General features: G+C 39.0%; 1 protein-coding gene across 5 annotated transcripts in view; it reads right to left on the bottom strand.

Annotated features, from left to right (window-relative positions):
* Positions 1-18,210, bottom strand: part of HDAC9 (histone deacetylase 9) — an 835,653-nt gene that overhangs the window by 759,023 nt on the left and 58,420 nt on the right. For all 5 annotated transcript variants that reach the window (XM_037056286.1, XM_037056279.1, XM_037056284.1 and 2 more), the window contains exon 2: positions 9,898-10,016. In XM_037056286.1, the coding sequence (XP_036912181.1) occupies positions 9,898-9,919 (22 nt within the window). In that variant the 5' untranslated portion in view covers positions 9,920-10,016. The remainder of the gene's footprint in view (positions 1-9,897; positions 10,017-18,210) is intronic.

Genomic DNA, 18,210 nt, shown 5'->3' with positions numbered 1-18,210 from the left:
AGATGGGTATGCGAATTATCTGTTCTCCCAACAGACGGGAAAATGAACTTTACTTTGACATATTTTATTGAAATTTGGAGATACACACTGCCTAACACAAGTTATGGTATGTATTATTTTTCCTCTTTCTATAATTAGCTTCCTGATTCTTTCTACTAATTTCTAGGCCTTTTCACTAATATAATATTACCTTTAAAATCTGTTCTCCAGTTTATTATTTCACTTTCAACATAAAGCCAAAATAAGATAGTGATATAGTCAAGTGTCCATCATTAAAAAATGAAGTGCCCTATTATAGGCACAAAGATTCAGCTACACTAAAACTAATATAAAAAACCACTTCCAAAGAATTTTTCATAGCTACTCACTTTTATTTTCTTAAATCTTTCATTACCATACTTCTTTTAATGCAACAGATGATTAGAGAAGATAAGTCTTTCTGATCATATCAGGAAGATATTTCACAATCACTGGGTTAATAGTTTATTTCAAGAGACAGTACGCCCTAAATGATAGTAAAATTCCCAAAACACCCATGTCCATGAATACATTTGGCAACCCAGTGTCAAAGCAAACAAGTACAATGACTTGGCATTTTTTCCCTATCAGAGAGAGATTTCAAAAAGAGGAACTGAGGATAAGGTTCCAGCTCTGCCCATCTGTAGAGCAGTCTCAGAGCTCCAGGAAACACATGAAATCTCAGGATCAGAAAAGCACTGGTCAGGTAAGCAAGCAGCCCTTCCAGTCAAAGTGGACGGGAAGGCGCCACCAGCTATTATTGCCCACGCAGACATTCTGAGAGTCCACCCCTCGTAACTAGCTTTCCCCATTAATAATTTGTGTATACGTAACTTCAGCATTTCTTTCTGAAGAGCAATTTTCTCCAAGAGTGAAAAATAAAAGACAAATGCCTGCGTGTGTGCTGCTTTGATCATTCGCTCTCTCTCAGGACTCCCCTAATTCCAAAGGGGGGGCAATTATTAGGGCAAATTCCAACTCCAAAGGAAATTCCCCCGCTCAGCCAGCTGCCAGTGCAACTCTAATATCAATATGAAGAGTAAGTCTTCCTGGAAGTTAAGAAGAGTCTGGGGAGAAAAGGTTCATTAGGCAGAATCACCTAAGGAGCAACCTTCTATCACAAGAGGAAAGAGGCTTACATAATCAAATGTTAGGAAGTTATCATGAAAGAAGGACTTAAAAACAACTGTACAGACCATCTCAGTTTTTCCATTTTCTATAACTCAGTATGAGATTTTAAAGAAAAACCAGTAATTTAGTCCAATAATTTATTTTGGATATTAAAGTAACTCCAAAGCAACACATAAATCAACACATGGATATGCAGTGAGAAAAATTATTGAATATCATTTCTAAGGCATGCATGGAAAAGTCAAAACCATAATAATGTCTCACCTATTACAAACCTCAGAATTGTGTAAATCTATATAGCAAAGACAGAGGGAACCAAGAAAATAAGGAGTTTCAGAAGACAGTTAAAATATAATCACTATAGGTAGAAAAAAACAAAGATGTATTTTGCTCATAAAAGAGACATTTATGCATCTCCAGAGAACTGATAAAACTTGTTCTTATCTTACTAACAAGTTTATTTAACATAGTTCTTTGCTTTGTAAACCTAAAAAATTAGAGCCAATACCTTATAAATGGCAGAGACTGCTATATATTGATATTCTCATAAGATGGCAGACAAAAATTAAGAAATAAAAAGAATATCAAGCAAAGCATTTGAGTGTTAGAGGAAAAAATACAGCCCCATGTATCTCTGTATTGCTCAGATCTATTATAGTATTGCCAAACAAACACGAAAATGCACACATGCTACACAACCTACACCTACACAAAGTTCTGTCACTCTAAAGAGCAAACCCTAAAGTATACAGAGAAAAAAAAACTTATATAAGATCCCACAGAATGCTATAAACAAAAGGCTGCCCCTGTGTATTTTGCAGAAATACCAAAATGTTACTCATGGATCTTCAGAAAACAAAGCCTACTATTGTTTTATAATTTTGTCCATGTAAAGATCAGTGTAAAACAAGTATTTATCAATTGGCCTCGATTTTCATAGTAATATTTAAAACTATGAAGGTGTTTTAAAATGTGTTTAAAAAACATCAATGTGCAATAAAGACCAAGCATAAGAATTGTGAATATTGCCCTGGCTGGTGTAGCTCAGTGGATTGAGTGCAGGCCTGTAAAGCAAAGGATCACGGTTCAATTCCCAGTCAGGGCACATGCCTGGGTTGCAGGTCGGAATCCCAGTGGGGGACACACGAGAGGCAACCACACACTGATATTTCTCTCTCTCTCCTTCCCTTCCCCTCTCTCTGAAAATAAATAAATAAAATATTTTTTAAAAAAAGAATTGTGAATATTAAGGAAATTCTTTCTCAGTATATATGAAACCATAATTTGAGATAAACTGACACGACCTTTTTCTTTTTCAGTCTTCAGCTGTCACTGACATGACTTTCATACACTAACTAATAAAACGATATTCTACATTAGATACAATATTCCCATTCCCTGGAGAGTTCCCACTAAAAACAACAACTTGAATTTTCTGACAGCTACTCAGCTTCACTATTTAGCATGATTCGTAGAGAAAGGCTTAGTCAAACAGCTGTTACAAAATGTTTATAAGTTGATTTGTCCTGACTTTAATTTCTGTCTCTTTAAAGAAACCTTACTTAACTGTTTAGTAACTGGCTGATTCAAAAGTACACTAGGAAATACTGCACTTCTTGTAAGCAATACTGGATTTGCACTCCCGGGTGTGAATGGTCAACACAAATACGGTAGAGACTGGCCAGCTATTCACCAAAACTGTTTCTACCTCTTCCCGGGCTATCACTAGACTATATTTGCCAAACTCCTTTGCAATTAGGTGTGACTATCTATTTAAATTTTACCCAATAAACTGTGAACAGAAGTGACAGACCTAAGGAAACTCACACACAATCCACTCCTTCCATTTCCCTTCCATGAGCCTGGCGTGGAGAGGTACGGGGATGTGAGCGCATTAGCGGTGGAGGTGTGAGCCACCTGTTCGAAGCTGTCTGGGGCCCTGAACAGCCACTAGAAAAAGAACAGCCCACCACTCAGGAAAACCCTTTTGGTCTTTATGCAAGTAAGAAATAACCTTGCTTCCTGTCTGAAGTCTGTCATGGGGTGTTTGGTAGTGCTGCAAATGAACACAGTTAGAAATATATAACCTAAATTACCCACCAAAATTTAATGCAGAAAGTAAAGGTGGAAACAAATAAACATGCACAATAAATTCAAACAGAACATTTCGGGAAAAGGCTTGTGCCTAACTTTTAAAGCACTATTCCTCAAGAACTAGAGAATGAATAAAATAAAGTGCTCACTCTTGTTGTCTCAAATTTGAATATCAGATTGAGAAGTTTAGACTTAGAAATAGCAACAGAGCCCTGAGCGGTGTGGCTCAGTTGGTTGGGCCTCATCCAATTAAGTGAAAGGTCACCTGTTCAATTCCCAGGCAGGGCTCATGGCTGGGTTGTGGGTTCGGTCCCCTGGTCAGGGCTCATAAGAGAGACAACAATTTTTTAATGTTTCTCTCTCATATCGGAGTGATGTTTCCCTCCCTTCCTTCCCCTCTCTCTAAAAATAAATAAGTAAAATCTTTAAAAAAGAAATACCAGAAGAATAACTGCAAAGTTATATTAGTAAACATATATTTGAAACAATATTTAATAAATGTAATATTCAGTGTTTCCCACCAACACTATACTCTGTGATCAAGTTCTATCCCAACAAAACCATCAAGGGATTAATTTATTTGATTATCTTAGAATATTATGATTGAATAGCACTGGAAATAAACAATTAGCCAGGAAACTAAAAACATTTTACTTACGCACAGCTCATTGCAATGAGGTTTGACCTGTATTTCATTAAAAAGCCATCTGATCTCTCACCAGGAGAAGATATTACCTACTTGATCTGTCCTATGACTATTTCATTTACCACTCTTTTTTTAATTTTTATTGAATTTATTGGGTGTACCATTCATTTTTTATGGTAACACTGTGAACAAACTGAAGAAAAAGTCCCCACTTGGACATTATGAAATTTGTTTGTAGCTCTGTCCTGGTTTCCGTTTCCTACTTAATGACTAAATGGCACCGCAGTGGGTAATGCACTGGAGTAAAAGTGGTGAATCATTAAAGAGTTCGTAAATTTTAAAAACAGGGGCAGGCCTTCTGGGCCCCATATGCTCCTGGAAAACCCAATGTTGTGCTGTATTAATTGAACTGTGAAGCTTTTATTGGTCCTCTTCAAAAAATGCTTGCAGTGGAGCTTTCATTAATGCTTGCCCTCAAATTGTTTATACTACTTAGCATTTCCATAGCAAAGTTATATTTCAAAGAACTTTTTGATTATCAGCTAATCTACATTGTGTAAGAGAATTCAGCTCTTTAGCAAAACAGAGTCATGTGGGGAAAACTCAGTGAATTTTTGTCCAAGATCTGCCAATGAAAAAAGGAATAGAATATAACATAGAATATCTTGCCACAAACCCTTAGCTTATATAAATTGCCTGGTCCTCTGACTCCATATGGGTGGAATAGTTATTACGTGTTCCCACAGTGGTGAAGAAAAGAAAAGTGAGGTACCTCTCTGCGATGGGCTTTGAAAACTAAAGTTATTGCTCTTGCTATTCACAAGTACTGCTCTGGCAACTTCACCATTCAAGGTCATCTGGAAGCCCACGGGGCCACACCATTGCATAGTTCCAGGGGGCATGACGCACCATGTGGTCTATGTTTGGAAAATTCTTTTGCATGCATTCTCATCAAAACTACTTCATATAAATTAGATTCATCAAATTAAAAGTCATGCTGCAATCATCATATGGTTGATACAGCCTAATTTATTTATTCTTAAAAATGTTCGGGCTCCAATTATGTTTTCTATAGTATTATACTAAAAATCTGATCTCTGCTAAAATAGGTAGAAACACATTTTGAGGGAGTGGGGAAAAGATGGAAATGTACCCTATAAGGATCTCTTTGGTTCATCTCGACATAAAAACAGGAAGGCCTAGGTAGCACAGAATGCACATAAACCACTAGAACGTCCGCACACATTATTCCCTTGTCTACTTTTCCACAGCACTGGTGTTTGTTAGGCAGATTAAAGAATATTTCTGCATGTTACCCAGTTATGGTGAAGAGCGGGTGTTCTACATTACTTAGTGCCCCCTCCAGGTCTCCCACACCAGGCTCCTTAGGGGAGGAGCCTGAGAACCAGTATTGCTAACAAGAGCCTCATGTGATTCTCATTATCGGATGTATTTGGGAAACTCTAGATTAGATGAGCCCTAAAGTCTCTCCTTCTGATAAAAATTAAATTACTAGAAATGGCATGTATACTGTGCTGTACAGTAGAAATTAAGTTCTGTTCACATATATCTTAAAGTGCTCAGGACAATGAATGAACCAAAACTATTTACGCTTTTGTCTCTCCCACTAAAGGGTGCTGTCCATAAGGCCCATGATTTAGTACCACTAAACACACTGCCTGGCACAAAATATGTGCTTCATGAGTTTTGAATAAATGACTATGTCAACTGCAGCAACTAGCTGCCAATCTTATCCACACAGTCTTCCCTCATTCAAGCTCCTCAGTGCCAAAAAGCAGCACCCAGTGCCCTAAGAATATTATTGGCAAAGCAAAATTAGAATAAGAACCAGTGATTCTATATTCAAAACTCAGGACCTATTGTTGGACTGGCTGAATGATCAAGGCAGTACTATTTAGTACTTGATATCAACTATATTTGAATATGCATGGACAACTTGTATGAGACCAGGAAAAGAAGAATTCACACCACCCAGCACCAATTTTCAAGACAAACAGAAATATTGTACTGTGCCTGTGAAATGGACTATTAAAGAACTTCTGTAATAACTGGAGTAAGTCTATTTTCCTGGTGCACAAAATCCCTTAGAGCCCTTTGTGAAACAAAAGCAAAATAAACGGATGGCGAATGCATAAAACCAATTTAATTCTCTTTTTGCATAGTTAGAAAAAAAGGAGATGTAAGAAAAAACACACTTCTAAGTCAAATGATCAGGTTATTTCTCACCAGTGGAATAGTTATGGTGCCATAATATACAGACTCAGAGCAGAATAATATATTCATGTTTGTGGCCAAACATTTCCAAGCGCATTTCAGGTCTCTAATCATGGTTTGTACTTACTGGCAGTAAACAGAAAAGACTCCCACCCACCGGGCCCGTTTCCTATGACTTTCCTCAATTAAGATTTCATTCATAAAAACTTCCCAAACAGAACTGATTAAGACCACTGTCTAATGCTGCTCTCACCAGAGCAAATGTATTTATGAGAATGTACACAAGGAAATTTTGAGGAGTCTACAGTCAAGAGCTTCACTCAGTAGTTGTGTCATTTACCTCCTACTTTTTCCCTTCTCCTAACTGCACCATTATCCTCCAGGCAAGAACGCCCTCATTGACATAGCGGCCTCCAAGGAGATTTTCACATTATGAAGTCAATATTCTTGAGGACGGGGTAAGCTGAATTCAGCTGTCAGATGTTACCAGTAGTGAGCTAGTGTCATCAGCTATAGGTGAAACTCATCAAGGCATTTGGTATTATTTTCCTTTTTTTAAAGAGTCCAATATATTTGACCACGTTATGTCTTACAATAGATTCACCTATAAGAACTCCTATTTTTTCCTAAAATGCTACAAGTTGTTATCATCTTCAGTAGGAGAAGCTGCGCTATGCAAGCATCATAGTCCCTCCTCCTCCCTATGCACCTTGATGTAGCGGTTCACATCCACTCTCTACACAACCAACCATCTATACTGGGTGGACTGTATGGCTCATAGTAAATCTCAAATCCCCTTCAATCGTGTCTGTTTCTTCTCCCTCCAGAGGAGTTAGCTGCACACGCTCACCTGTTTTCCTTCTCTTTTACCTCACAAAGTTCACTAAACGTTACTTCTGACCATCTGTCCCTTACACATATGCAGCATTTCTATAGCTTTGTTGCCCAATGTACTTGACCTCTTAAGCAGTTAACAACATCAACAACAAAAATCTCACCCTACCCTCTCTTTCACACAAAAGATGAGAAAACCAAGAGTGATATCACCCTTACACAGACCACTCCAAAAATAATACTTCTAGAATGAAATTACATGTCATACAAACCTACCTGAGAACTTCTCTAAGGTACCCATAGCTCCCACGAAGAATCACCATAAAATCTCTTCCCTGCTTAAATTTCTGCCATTTGATCCACTTTTTCTTAAGCATGTAAAATTTTTAAATATTTCTTATTACTTTGCATTGATTCTCTTTTTCAACTAAGTTTATCGAAATATTTCTGCATTCACTCATTGCAGTGTAGTGACCTTTAAATAGTCTTTGATGGGCTTAACAGCACATCTAACCACTTCTAACAGTGTTCTAATGGGACTAGGTATTTCTCAGCAAACAAGTGGGTCCAGGTCTACACGTTAAAAACATGGTACAGAAAGACCATAGAGACTCCGAAATTCTATGCTTGCACTATTCATAAGTGAGTACGTTGTGTACATTGAGTTCCGTTATAATTTGGATTCAAATCTTTTCCTGTGTAGTTTCATCTCATTAGCCTCTGTGACATCTGCACTTTGTGTCCATTTCAAGATTACATACCCAGGTAGAAATGCCTTTTCAAATGTTTCGTGTGCACAGTTGTTGTCCCTGCCATAAATTCTATTTTCCCATGATTCAATCTGCCCTGTCACTCTCCGATGACGCAAAGGTGGGAGATAACAAACAATGTGGGAAGGTGTATGTGTGTCTGCATGTGTCTGTGTGTGTGTGTGTGTATGTGTGTGTTGAGGGGGTAGAGAAAAAGGGACAGGGGAAATTTGTTTAGATATATAAAAAGCCTAGTTTCTGGCCTTGAGAACTGAAGGCAAGCCCCTATATAAATTCTAAATAATAACTTCTGGAAATGGAGGAAGTGTTCTGCCACTTCGGTACTTAGCCAATTTGTTCCTATTACTTTTAGTATGTTTTTTAATGATTCCAACACATTCTACCACAAGAAGAAAAAACTTTGACTGTGGTGGTTCTAAATTAAATGCCTGTGTTAAATTATGCCATTTTGAAACATTAAATTTATATATAAATGAATATATATAATATATATTTAAAGTGCAATATATACATATATAAAATGCTAACACGGATTTAAGTTCATCTCAATAGAAAGGATAAGAAGACTAGGCTATAACTGATGAGCAGAGCAGCTCACATAGGCAATTTACGAGGGTGGGCTGGGGAGCAGGGAGGGGCGGGGAAGGGAATAGGTGCAGCAGGTTAGACCAGTGGTTACCAAAGTGTAGTCCCCAGGCAGGCATAGCCCTGCAAAAAATCTCAATTACTGGGCCCCACTCCAGACCTACTGAGTCAAACACTTACAAGCATGGGTGTTTTTTTTTGTTTTGTTTTGTTTTTTAGAGAGAAAGGTGAAGGGAGGGAGAAAGAAAGGGAGATGAACATTGATCGGCAAGAAAGAAACATTAATCAGTTGCCTTCTGAACATGGCCTGACTGGGGACTGACCCTACAACCCAGGCATGTCCCCTGACCAACTGGCAACCTTTCAGTTTGCTGGACAACGCCCAACCAACTGAACCACACCAGTCAGGGCCATGGGCTTTTGTTTTGAACAACCCTTCCCAATGATACTGATGCATGGTAAAGTTTGGGAGCCTCTGGGACACAGGGATTCAGAGATAAGAGGCTGAGCTTACCCTTCATCTGCTTATCCAGATGACAATGCCAATTACAAACCATGCCTGTAAATGAAAGACTCTGGAAGAGAGCTCTCCTATGTCATCTAGAATCAACAACCACACTTCTACTCCCCAATAATTCCCAGTTCCAAATTCAACATACAAGCTGCGGGCCTCTTGGGGGGATGAGGCAAAGAATGATGAGGCCATGACCTTTCAGAGCAGCTAACCTGGGTGTGGCACTCTGCAGAGGGAAATTCTTGGCAAAGACTTCCCTTTATAAACTCTAAATGTAATATTACATTAGCTCCAATCTTGGAAGTTGGATAACTCAAGGATATCAAGATGCCGAAACACTGTTTTAAATGATATATAAACATGAATGCTCCTAGAGTAACCCAAACAGAAAACTCTTTTTAAATTTGTTCATGCTAAGCATGTGGTTTTTGAGTCTGCTCCGTCATTCTTAAGACTCGGCCTGTGCTTGTTCCAAAAGTGACACCCTGTTCCTGGAGGAATGGGTGTTGGCAGTGCTGGTCACAACATTACGGGAGCCACACAGTACACGGGATTGGGAGGAAGCAGGTGCTGAGAGCGTAATTAAGTACGCACAGAGGAAACAGGAGTGGCAGCAGAGAAGGGTGGGGAGGAAAACTATCCTTCCTGTGTGTCAGGAGATGAAGGAGGAGCGACTCCGCAAGCTGACTTCCAAAGTCCACAGAACAATTTAAGAGCGTACAGACACTTACTGGGTCAGAAAGACCAGGGGTGTGAATTAGATGCCTACCTCGTATGGAATACACATTTATAACTTCATAAAATTCAACCCCAATGTTACAGGAGACCAGGAAGAATGAAAGCCCAGTGCTCAGAAAACAACTCCAAAGAAATTAGTTACCTGAAAAGCCAACTGGTTTACATAACAAAGGACTGGCTCTAGAATAAATACTCAAAATTCATTGCATCAACCAATCTTCATCAGAAAAAGCAGAAAGGCCTTTCATGACTTAAGTTTTTGGTTTGAAGCAACACAAAACAACATCTTTCATGCACAGGCTGTTAAAGGTTTAAAAAACAGTAAGACTGACCGGGCTGCACTGGTGAGCTCATCACGGGAGTCGGTCGGGCTGATGGGTGGGATGCGGGTTCACTGGCTTCCTTCAGCTGGCAATGTCGGTCCCGGGTGGGGGGCTGGTGGAGGAGACACCTAGAATGCAAGAGAAATGCACGTGGATGATACACATTATGTCAAACCACGAAGGAAAAGAAACAGTCTCCCCTCAGCCACAGCTCAACCGTAGGTCTTTGAGGAAGTCACATCAACTTCCCAGATGTCTGAAATCTTCATCGATAATGATCTATATCAATATGTTATTATAGATATATACAGGTATCACATATACAGGTGATCCCTGTACAGGTATCACATATAGACATACAATTAATACTATTTATGCATCTATTATCTGAATTTTACCTATAAAGGAGCAAATTTTTCAGTCATGCTAAAAACACAGAAATATTGTGAACATCAAAATAAAATCTGTGAATGGGAAACCACTTCACAGACTTATAATTAGTTCCCTATTTACTAGTCACTATAATTTGCTGTTATTGTTGTTTGTTATCATTATTTTATAAATTTAAAATAGTTTGTGGAATTTTGGATGTAAGTATCTCATTACATAGTATTTTTAACACTGTCAAAGATTTCCATGTAGAGATAGGACATCTTGGCAAAGGAATTTTAGTGGACTTAAAAACAGGGATAAATAAACCATAAAGTATAAGAGCAGCGGGAAACTCCCCTTACAATTTCCATGTCTTCTTGAAGACTTTTGCAATCTTGTTCCAGCCAAAGGCAGAAACAGCTATAGTCTTTCTAGGAGTGGCACAGCATGGGCCTCTTGAAAGGAATTTAAGGGGCTTTCTGATTTTAATTTGGATGCACTCTCACCACCAGACGTTTAAGCAAAGGAAAAGCAATTGGAAGGGCAGTTTCCTCACAGTTTACTGGAATTTGTCAAAGTTTAAAAAAAGAAGAGGAAGAAGAAGAAGCTTTTAATGTTGCTCTTAATGAGTTTCTTGCAAAAATAGTATGGCCCAATTGCACTATTTTTATACACGGAATGCCGTAACTCTGAGAATTAGGCATATCTTTACCTTGGGAATCCAATGTATTTATTGTGATTTGGTTTCCCATCCATATTTTGAAAGTGTTATTACTATTTTTTGCCCAAATATATAAAGCAGGATATAAGTATGTTTCTTTTGAAGAACTATGTAAGCTCACTAAGAATACCTATAAATGGTCTAATACCTATAATACTTTAAATGGTCTCTCAATAGAAATATGCTCATTACTAGAACAGTTAAATACAGTCATTAATTGCAGCAGGCTACTTCTCATCATCTCTTTAATGCTGGTTATATATTAAGATTTACTAAAACTAAACTGTATATTTTCTTAAATCTTCAAAACCATATGATGTGCTTATTTTATTAATGTTATTTAAAGAATCTTAATTTCCATGTTGATGAAAAAGCAATATTTCTTTAAAAAATGAAAATGGTAACCTGGTTGGTATAGCTCAGTGGATTGAGCACGGGCCTGCAAAATAAAGGATCAGGGTTCGATTCCCAGTCAGGGCACATGCCTGGGTTGCAGGTTAGTTCCCGGCAGGGAATGCACGAGAGGCAACCATACATTGATATTTCTCTCCCTCTCTCCTTCCCTTCCTCTCTAATGATAAATAAATAAAATCTCAAAAAAGTGAAAAGGGAAGAACAAAAAACTTTTTATGTCTGTATCAGCAAACAGACATTCCAATTCTGGCTTATAAATAAAAAAAGTCAATGTCATATTTTAAAGAAAAAATCATTTGCATAGTTTTAAGTAGTTAGAAAGTACTTTTAGAAAGACCATACTGATGTCATTTTTATTTTTTTAATATTTCATTCATTTATTTTTGGAGAAAGAAAGGGAGAGAAACATCAATGTTTAGTTGCCTCTCACATGCCACACACCACGGAACCTGGCCCATAGCCCAGGTATGTGCCCCAACTGGGAATTGAACTGGTGACCCTTTGGTTCACAGGTCAGCACTCAATCCACTGAGCCACACCAGCCAGACTGATGTCATTTTTCCATCAACCATGCAAACAGATACTTGTCACTCTCCTCATACCTCCTTCATAGGTGAGAAAAATAGGTGAGATGTCATCTGCTTCATAATTAAAAGGTAATGAAACAAAATCAAACTTAAAACTTGAATTAGATTTAAATTTATAGGGCATCTAAAATTAACAAGTGTGGACTTTGACATTTTTGGCATTTTTAGCTTTTTTACATTGCAGTCTGGAACATATCCTAAATGCTCTTGCTACATTCTGGATTCTCAATAATTTGATTTTCAATTAAGAATAACAAAAAGCAAAGGGCAGGAAGGCTTAAGAAAATGTAAGGAAAAGAACACTAAACTGTGCCTTCCATCAGAGGCACAGTTCTCAGTGTTTAAACAAAACAAAAAAAAAGTTAGTCTATAAAGTCACTTTGTACAATCGATGCTTGCATATTTCCAAATACAACCCAGTTTAACCAATAATATCCAATAGTTAACAGTAGTAATACCAAGGTGAAGATTTGCTCCCTGTCCCAAAATCTAAAATTAGAAAAGATGTTTCTATTTTCACCACCTCTACCTCCTATTTCCACAAACATAAATAATGCGGGTCCAGGACATGCTGATAGCTAGTGACATAATTATTGAGTTTTGCCTTCACAGCCCTAGATTTGAGTTGTAGTTAATCTCAAATGGAAATACAAATTCTACTTCTAAAATATCATCATTAAATGCCTTTTTAAAATTTAAACCACTCTTCTTGCCATTCAATCTTTTTAATACCTTCCTAATCATGACATATTCCTCTAACCTTAGGAAAGCCTTGTTACCTGAACAACTATAAAGAGAATTAATATGTACTTCTATGATGATAGGTACTAGTCTCCAGTTATTGTGTCTTCATTCATAATGAGCCACAATGAACCAAAGTGTCACAACTATAATTGCATAATTGGAATATGGTTCTTTTTCTTAAATATTTATTTCTTTTTAGAAAGGGGAAGGGAGGGAGAAAGAGAGGGAGAAAAACATCAATGTGTGGTTGCCTCTTGTGCACTCCCTACTGGGGAGCTGGCCTGCAACTCAGGCATGTGCCCTAGACGGGGAATCAAACAAGCAACCCTTTGGTTCACAGGCCAGCATTCAATCCACTGAGCCATACCAGCCACAGCTGGAATATGATTCTTTAAAGAGCTCTCCACAGGTTTCAGAGGTACTGACTCTTTAAACATACATGCACATTGTGTATGTCTGTGTGTGTGTGTGTATGTGTATCTGGAGAAGGGGAGAGAGAAAGAGAGAAAGAATCACTAATTACCTACCTAAGCTTCCCTTTTCCCTTTCCTGGTGGCTAACAAATTAACAGATTAGCAGTTCCTATTCACACCTTTTAGGAACAAAATTGGTATGAAATTTGACAAACGAAACTCTCTTTAGCTCTTGGAAAAGAAAGATGCATCAGCGGGGAACATCCATCAACAAGAATGAGCAATTTATTCTTAAATCTTCCCATACTTCTTTATCCAAATGGACTTCAGAGAAACACTGTTTTCTGAGAATGGGGATGTTTTCTTCTAGTATATAGAATGAGCCTAAAAATGAGCCTAAACTAGAAATAATAGGAAACTGGCCTTCAACTGGGTAGATAAATGAAAAAAAAAGTACTGTTTATTGAGAATACAGGTGACCAAACAGATACAGGGATATATCTGGTTTCAATTAACTTGCATATTAATTTGCCTATGCTGTAAAACTATGCGCACACTGAAGGACAAAAGAACAGCAAGAGGAAAACTGTTGCTATGAATCTTTTACTTAAAAACATACAAGAATTGTTATTTTGACTCTTGACTATCCTTGAGCTACCTGGATCCACAATTAGAAACCACAAATCTTTGCTCCAAAATGACCATCTCTGACTACAAATTACTCTGCTGCCTGCAAGCAAGTTACTGCTTCGACATCCTGGGATACATAGCACAAGGCAACAGCTCTAGGGGTGACACCCTGCAGGGACTTCACTTGCCTGTGCAGCCAGCCCCCACTGCTCTCATTATCACTGTGGTCATTGTTATACAGGTCCTCCATGCATTCCACATTAGGAACAGTCCATACTGTTCCTAATGCATGGCAAATTAACAGACTTTTCAAATGACAAAATTTGCCCAAGGATTATCTCCTCCAATCATCAAATGGCCCTTTGGAGTATACTGAGTAAGCCACTACTATCCCCACTTTACAGATGAGGAGTTAGAGGCTTACAGGGGTTCAGGATGTATCCACAGACATGCAGGTGGTAAGTGAAGGGCCAGTCCTCTGACCCCCAGCTCAGGGCTCTCCTGCAGAGCACCGCAAGGAATTATGGCCATTCTAGCACAGCTGCTTCAGTGTCAGGACTGTCTACCTAGCTGTCACAATTTTAATAATGACACATTGAAATGCAGGTCTTCTTCACTAAAGAACCTACCTAGCCAATGAATTGACCGAACTCAGACACAAAAGATGATAAAATAAACAAAAATCTAAAATAAATGTCTGCAAGAATTCTCACAGCATAAGCTTTCAAGTCTGACTTAAACATCATGTCCTTACCACAATATTTCTATTGTTTTTTTTTAATTATAGTCTGAGCTTCTTATTATGGTTTTCTTTTTCTTTTTTCTTTTTGGGCAATTGGTATTATTTTGGACAGTGTGCCACTAAGAAAGCAGAATGCTTTTGTAGTTTATGTAGCCAGCGAAAACTATATGTCTCTAATGTATCTTCCCCAGATTTAGGGCAGTTGTAATGCACAGTTCAGTCTGCAGGCCCTTTTCTTCTCGGATGGAGCCATTAGCTCCAATTCCTCTGAAGAGTAGGATTCACAAGCTGACTCCATTCATAGCATCCACTGTAGAGATAGTTTATTAGTGGAATAAGCCTACTGTGCCAGTTCACTGAGTATCAGGGGGTTCTTCGGAAACACAGTCTCTCTCTTATGCCTCAGAATCTAAAATCCTGCCACAGCTTCATCTTTAGAGAAAAACATGAGAAAATTGCTCTTAACATTTTATTCAATTCAACAAACTTTTATTGACTACATCAAAGACACTCCATTACCCCATTATGGAAACCTCAGCTTTTATTTCATTTTCTGCTTCTTACATTTCACATGTATAGTCACCCAAGCCAGTTCCACGATATCTTGTTTTTTAATTATATTTTCCTGATTATTCTATCACAGTTGTCCTGATTTGTCCCTGCTTGTCCCTCCTCCATCCAACATCCCCAATTCCCTCAGGCAATCCCCTCACCATAGTTCATGGCCATGGGTCATGTTTATAAGCTCTTTGGCTACTCCATTGCCTATACTGTACTTTATATCCCCATAGCTATTCTTTAACTACCTATTTGTATTTAACCCCCTCACCTCTTCATGCATTTCCCCACAATCCCCTCCCACATGGCGACCATCAAAACACTCATTGTATCCATGATTTTGTCTCTATTCTTCCTGTTTGCTTAGCTTGTTTTGTTTTTTGGGGTTTTTTGGGGGGGGATTCCATTGCTGATGGATCTGTACCTTTTGCCATTTTATTCATAGTTTTGATCTTTTTTTTCCTTAAATAAGTCCCTTTAACATTCCATATAATAATGGTTTGGTGGTGATGAACTCCTTTAGTTTTCTCTTGTCTGGGAAACTCTTTATCTGCCCTTTGATTCTAAATGAGAGTTTTGCTGGGTGGAGCAATCCTGGCTGTAGGTCCCTGCTTTTCATGACTTTGAATATTTCTTGCCAATCCCTTCTATCTTGCAAAGTTTCTTTTGAGAAATCAGCTGACGGTCTTATGGGAACTCCCCTGTAGGTAACTAACTTCTTTTCTCTTGCTGGTTTTAGGTCTCTCTTTATCTTTAACCTTTAGCATTTTAATTACAATGTGTCTTGAATCAGGCCACTTGGCATCCAGCATAATGGGGACTCTCTGTGCTTCCTGAATTTGCATGTCTATTTCCTTCACCAAATTTGGGAAGTTTTCTTTCATTATTTTTTCAAATAGATTTTTGAAAAAATAGATTTCCAAAAAAATCTTGCTTTCCCTTCTCCTTCTAGCACACCTATGATGCAAATATTGGACCACTTGAAGTTGTCCCAGAAGATGCTTATACTTTCCTCAGTTTTTTGGATTTTCTTTTTGTCTTGTTGTTCTGATGGGTTGTTTTTTGCTTCCTAGGTTCCAGTTCATTGATTTGATTCTTGGCTTCATCCACTTTACTGTTGTTTCCCTGTAAATTGTTCTATATTTCAATTAGTGTATCCCTCATGTTTGACTGGATCTTTTTTATGCTGCTGAGGTCCTCACTAAGTTCCTTGCACATCCTTATAATCAGTGTTTTGAACTCTGCATCTGATAGAGCATTTATTTTCATTTTGTTTAGGTCTTTTTCTGGAGTTTTGATCTGTTCTTTCATTTGGGCCATGTTTCTTTGTTTTGGCAGCCTCCCTGTATTTGTTTCTGTGTATTAGGTAGAGCTGCTTTGACTCCATGTCTTGGTAGTGTGACTTAATGTAGTAGGTGTCCTAAAGGATACAGTGGCTTAGCCTTTTATATCACCCAAGCTGGATACTCAAGGTGCATCCTTTGTGAGGGCTGAGTACACCCTCCCCTTGTAGTTGAGCCATGGTTGCTGCTGGCAAATCAATGGGAGGGATTTACCCAGACCAGTCAGCTTCAAGGACTGGCTATGACCACTTACCACTAATCTCCACCCTATGTGGAGGATCAGTTGTGCAGGGGCAGGGTGGTGGAGCTGTGACATGGTCTGTAGCTGTCCATTGGGTGTGCTGGCCCTGGGGTTGCCTGGGTGGTGCAGGCCAAGATCAGCCCCTACCTGTGTTTTGCTGGGGGCCACCCTGCCTGAGCTATAAAGCAATCTGAGATGGCTGCTCCTTGTGCTGGGCTTGGAGATTCCCAGGTAAAGCCAACCTGTGAATCTAGGCTGGCTGCTGCTTTTGGCATGCTTGGGGCTCACTGAGGCCATCTGTTGGTGGTTTGATAGGATTTAGAAAATTATGCAACATGAGCCAAGACCAGCCATTCATATGGAAAAGCAGCTGGGTGGGCCCACAAGTTGGGTGGGGTGGAGTCTCTGAGGATCTCCAAGGTGGTTCTGACAGTGTTAGCCAGACTGATGGAGTCTCAGATAGGGCACCAGCTTGCCAGCTCTGTAAGGGGAGGGCTTAGAAAGGGGACAATGGACTCTTTTTTCCTTGATGCTGGACACTTCAGTTCCTCCCTGTACTCCACTGGTGCTTGTCAAGCTGTTATCCCAGTGCTGGAGCTCAGAGAGAGTGAGTCTGAAAAGGGGAGTCTGTATGTAGGTTCTTTAAGCAGAACCGTTTGGGGCTCCTGCAGTTTCTTCCACTGACAAAATCCCTGCTTGTTTTTGCAGCCAGAAGTTGTAGGGACTTACCTTCCTGTCACAGAAACCCTGGGCTGGGGGGCCTGGTGTGGGGCTGGAAGTCCTCATTCCTGAGATACCCCTCTTGAATTTTTATCTACCACATGTGCATGAGAGACAAGCCCATCCTGCTTCTGCATACCTCCTACCAGTCTGGATGGATGTGGTTTAATTCCATAGTTGTCAGACTTCCATTCAACCCAATTTCTAACAGTTCTGAATTATGGCCGTTTAGTTTTGGGTTGTAATTTTGATGTGGTCGTGCAAAGAAGTGATCCATGTCTGCCTACGCCGCCATCTTGACTGGCAGTCACCCACTGATAAAGTAAAAATACCTTTCATATTTGGGCCCTCCTTTCCATTTTAATGAATGCTGGCATTGCTCAAGTAATAATTTGTTCTTGATTAGATTCTTTAGCTAGCTTCCTATCTGGTATCCCTGCCTCTAGGAAATATATGAATGAGTAAATGGGTGAGTAAGTAAAATCTGGTGTCTGCAACCTCCTTAGCTGGCATGAAAGTTCCCCTCCCACTCCATTTTCTCTTCTTCCTTTTTTTCCCCTCACATGTAACTTCTATGGTTCCAGGCAATCTGTCATTATTCTTAGGGTAATAGTCAACATCATAAGCTACTGCTGAGGCACAGACACCAACAAATCAGAATGAGCACTAAATATATCAGCTGAGTGCAAGTCCTGACTTTCCTCTATAGTATCATTCACATTTCCATGTTTTTGTGCCACTTTCTGCAACGGATATTATCACCTCTTCTCTACCTCCCAGCTCAAATTCTTTTTATTTTTTTAACCCTTACCCAAGTATATGCTTATTGGTTTTAGA

The sequence above is a fragment of the Sturnira hondurensis genome, unplaced genomic scaffold, assembly GCF_014824575.4.
Source record: "Sturnira hondurensis isolate 20B ecotype Veracruz unplaced genomic scaffold, ASM1482457v3 Scaffold0008897, whole genome shotgun sequence".
NCBI classification, from domain to species: Eukaryota; Metazoa; Chordata; class Mammalia; order Chiroptera; family Phyllostomidae; genus Sturnira; species Sturnira hondurensis.
This window is presented reverse-complemented; position numbering and strand designations above follow the sequence as displayed.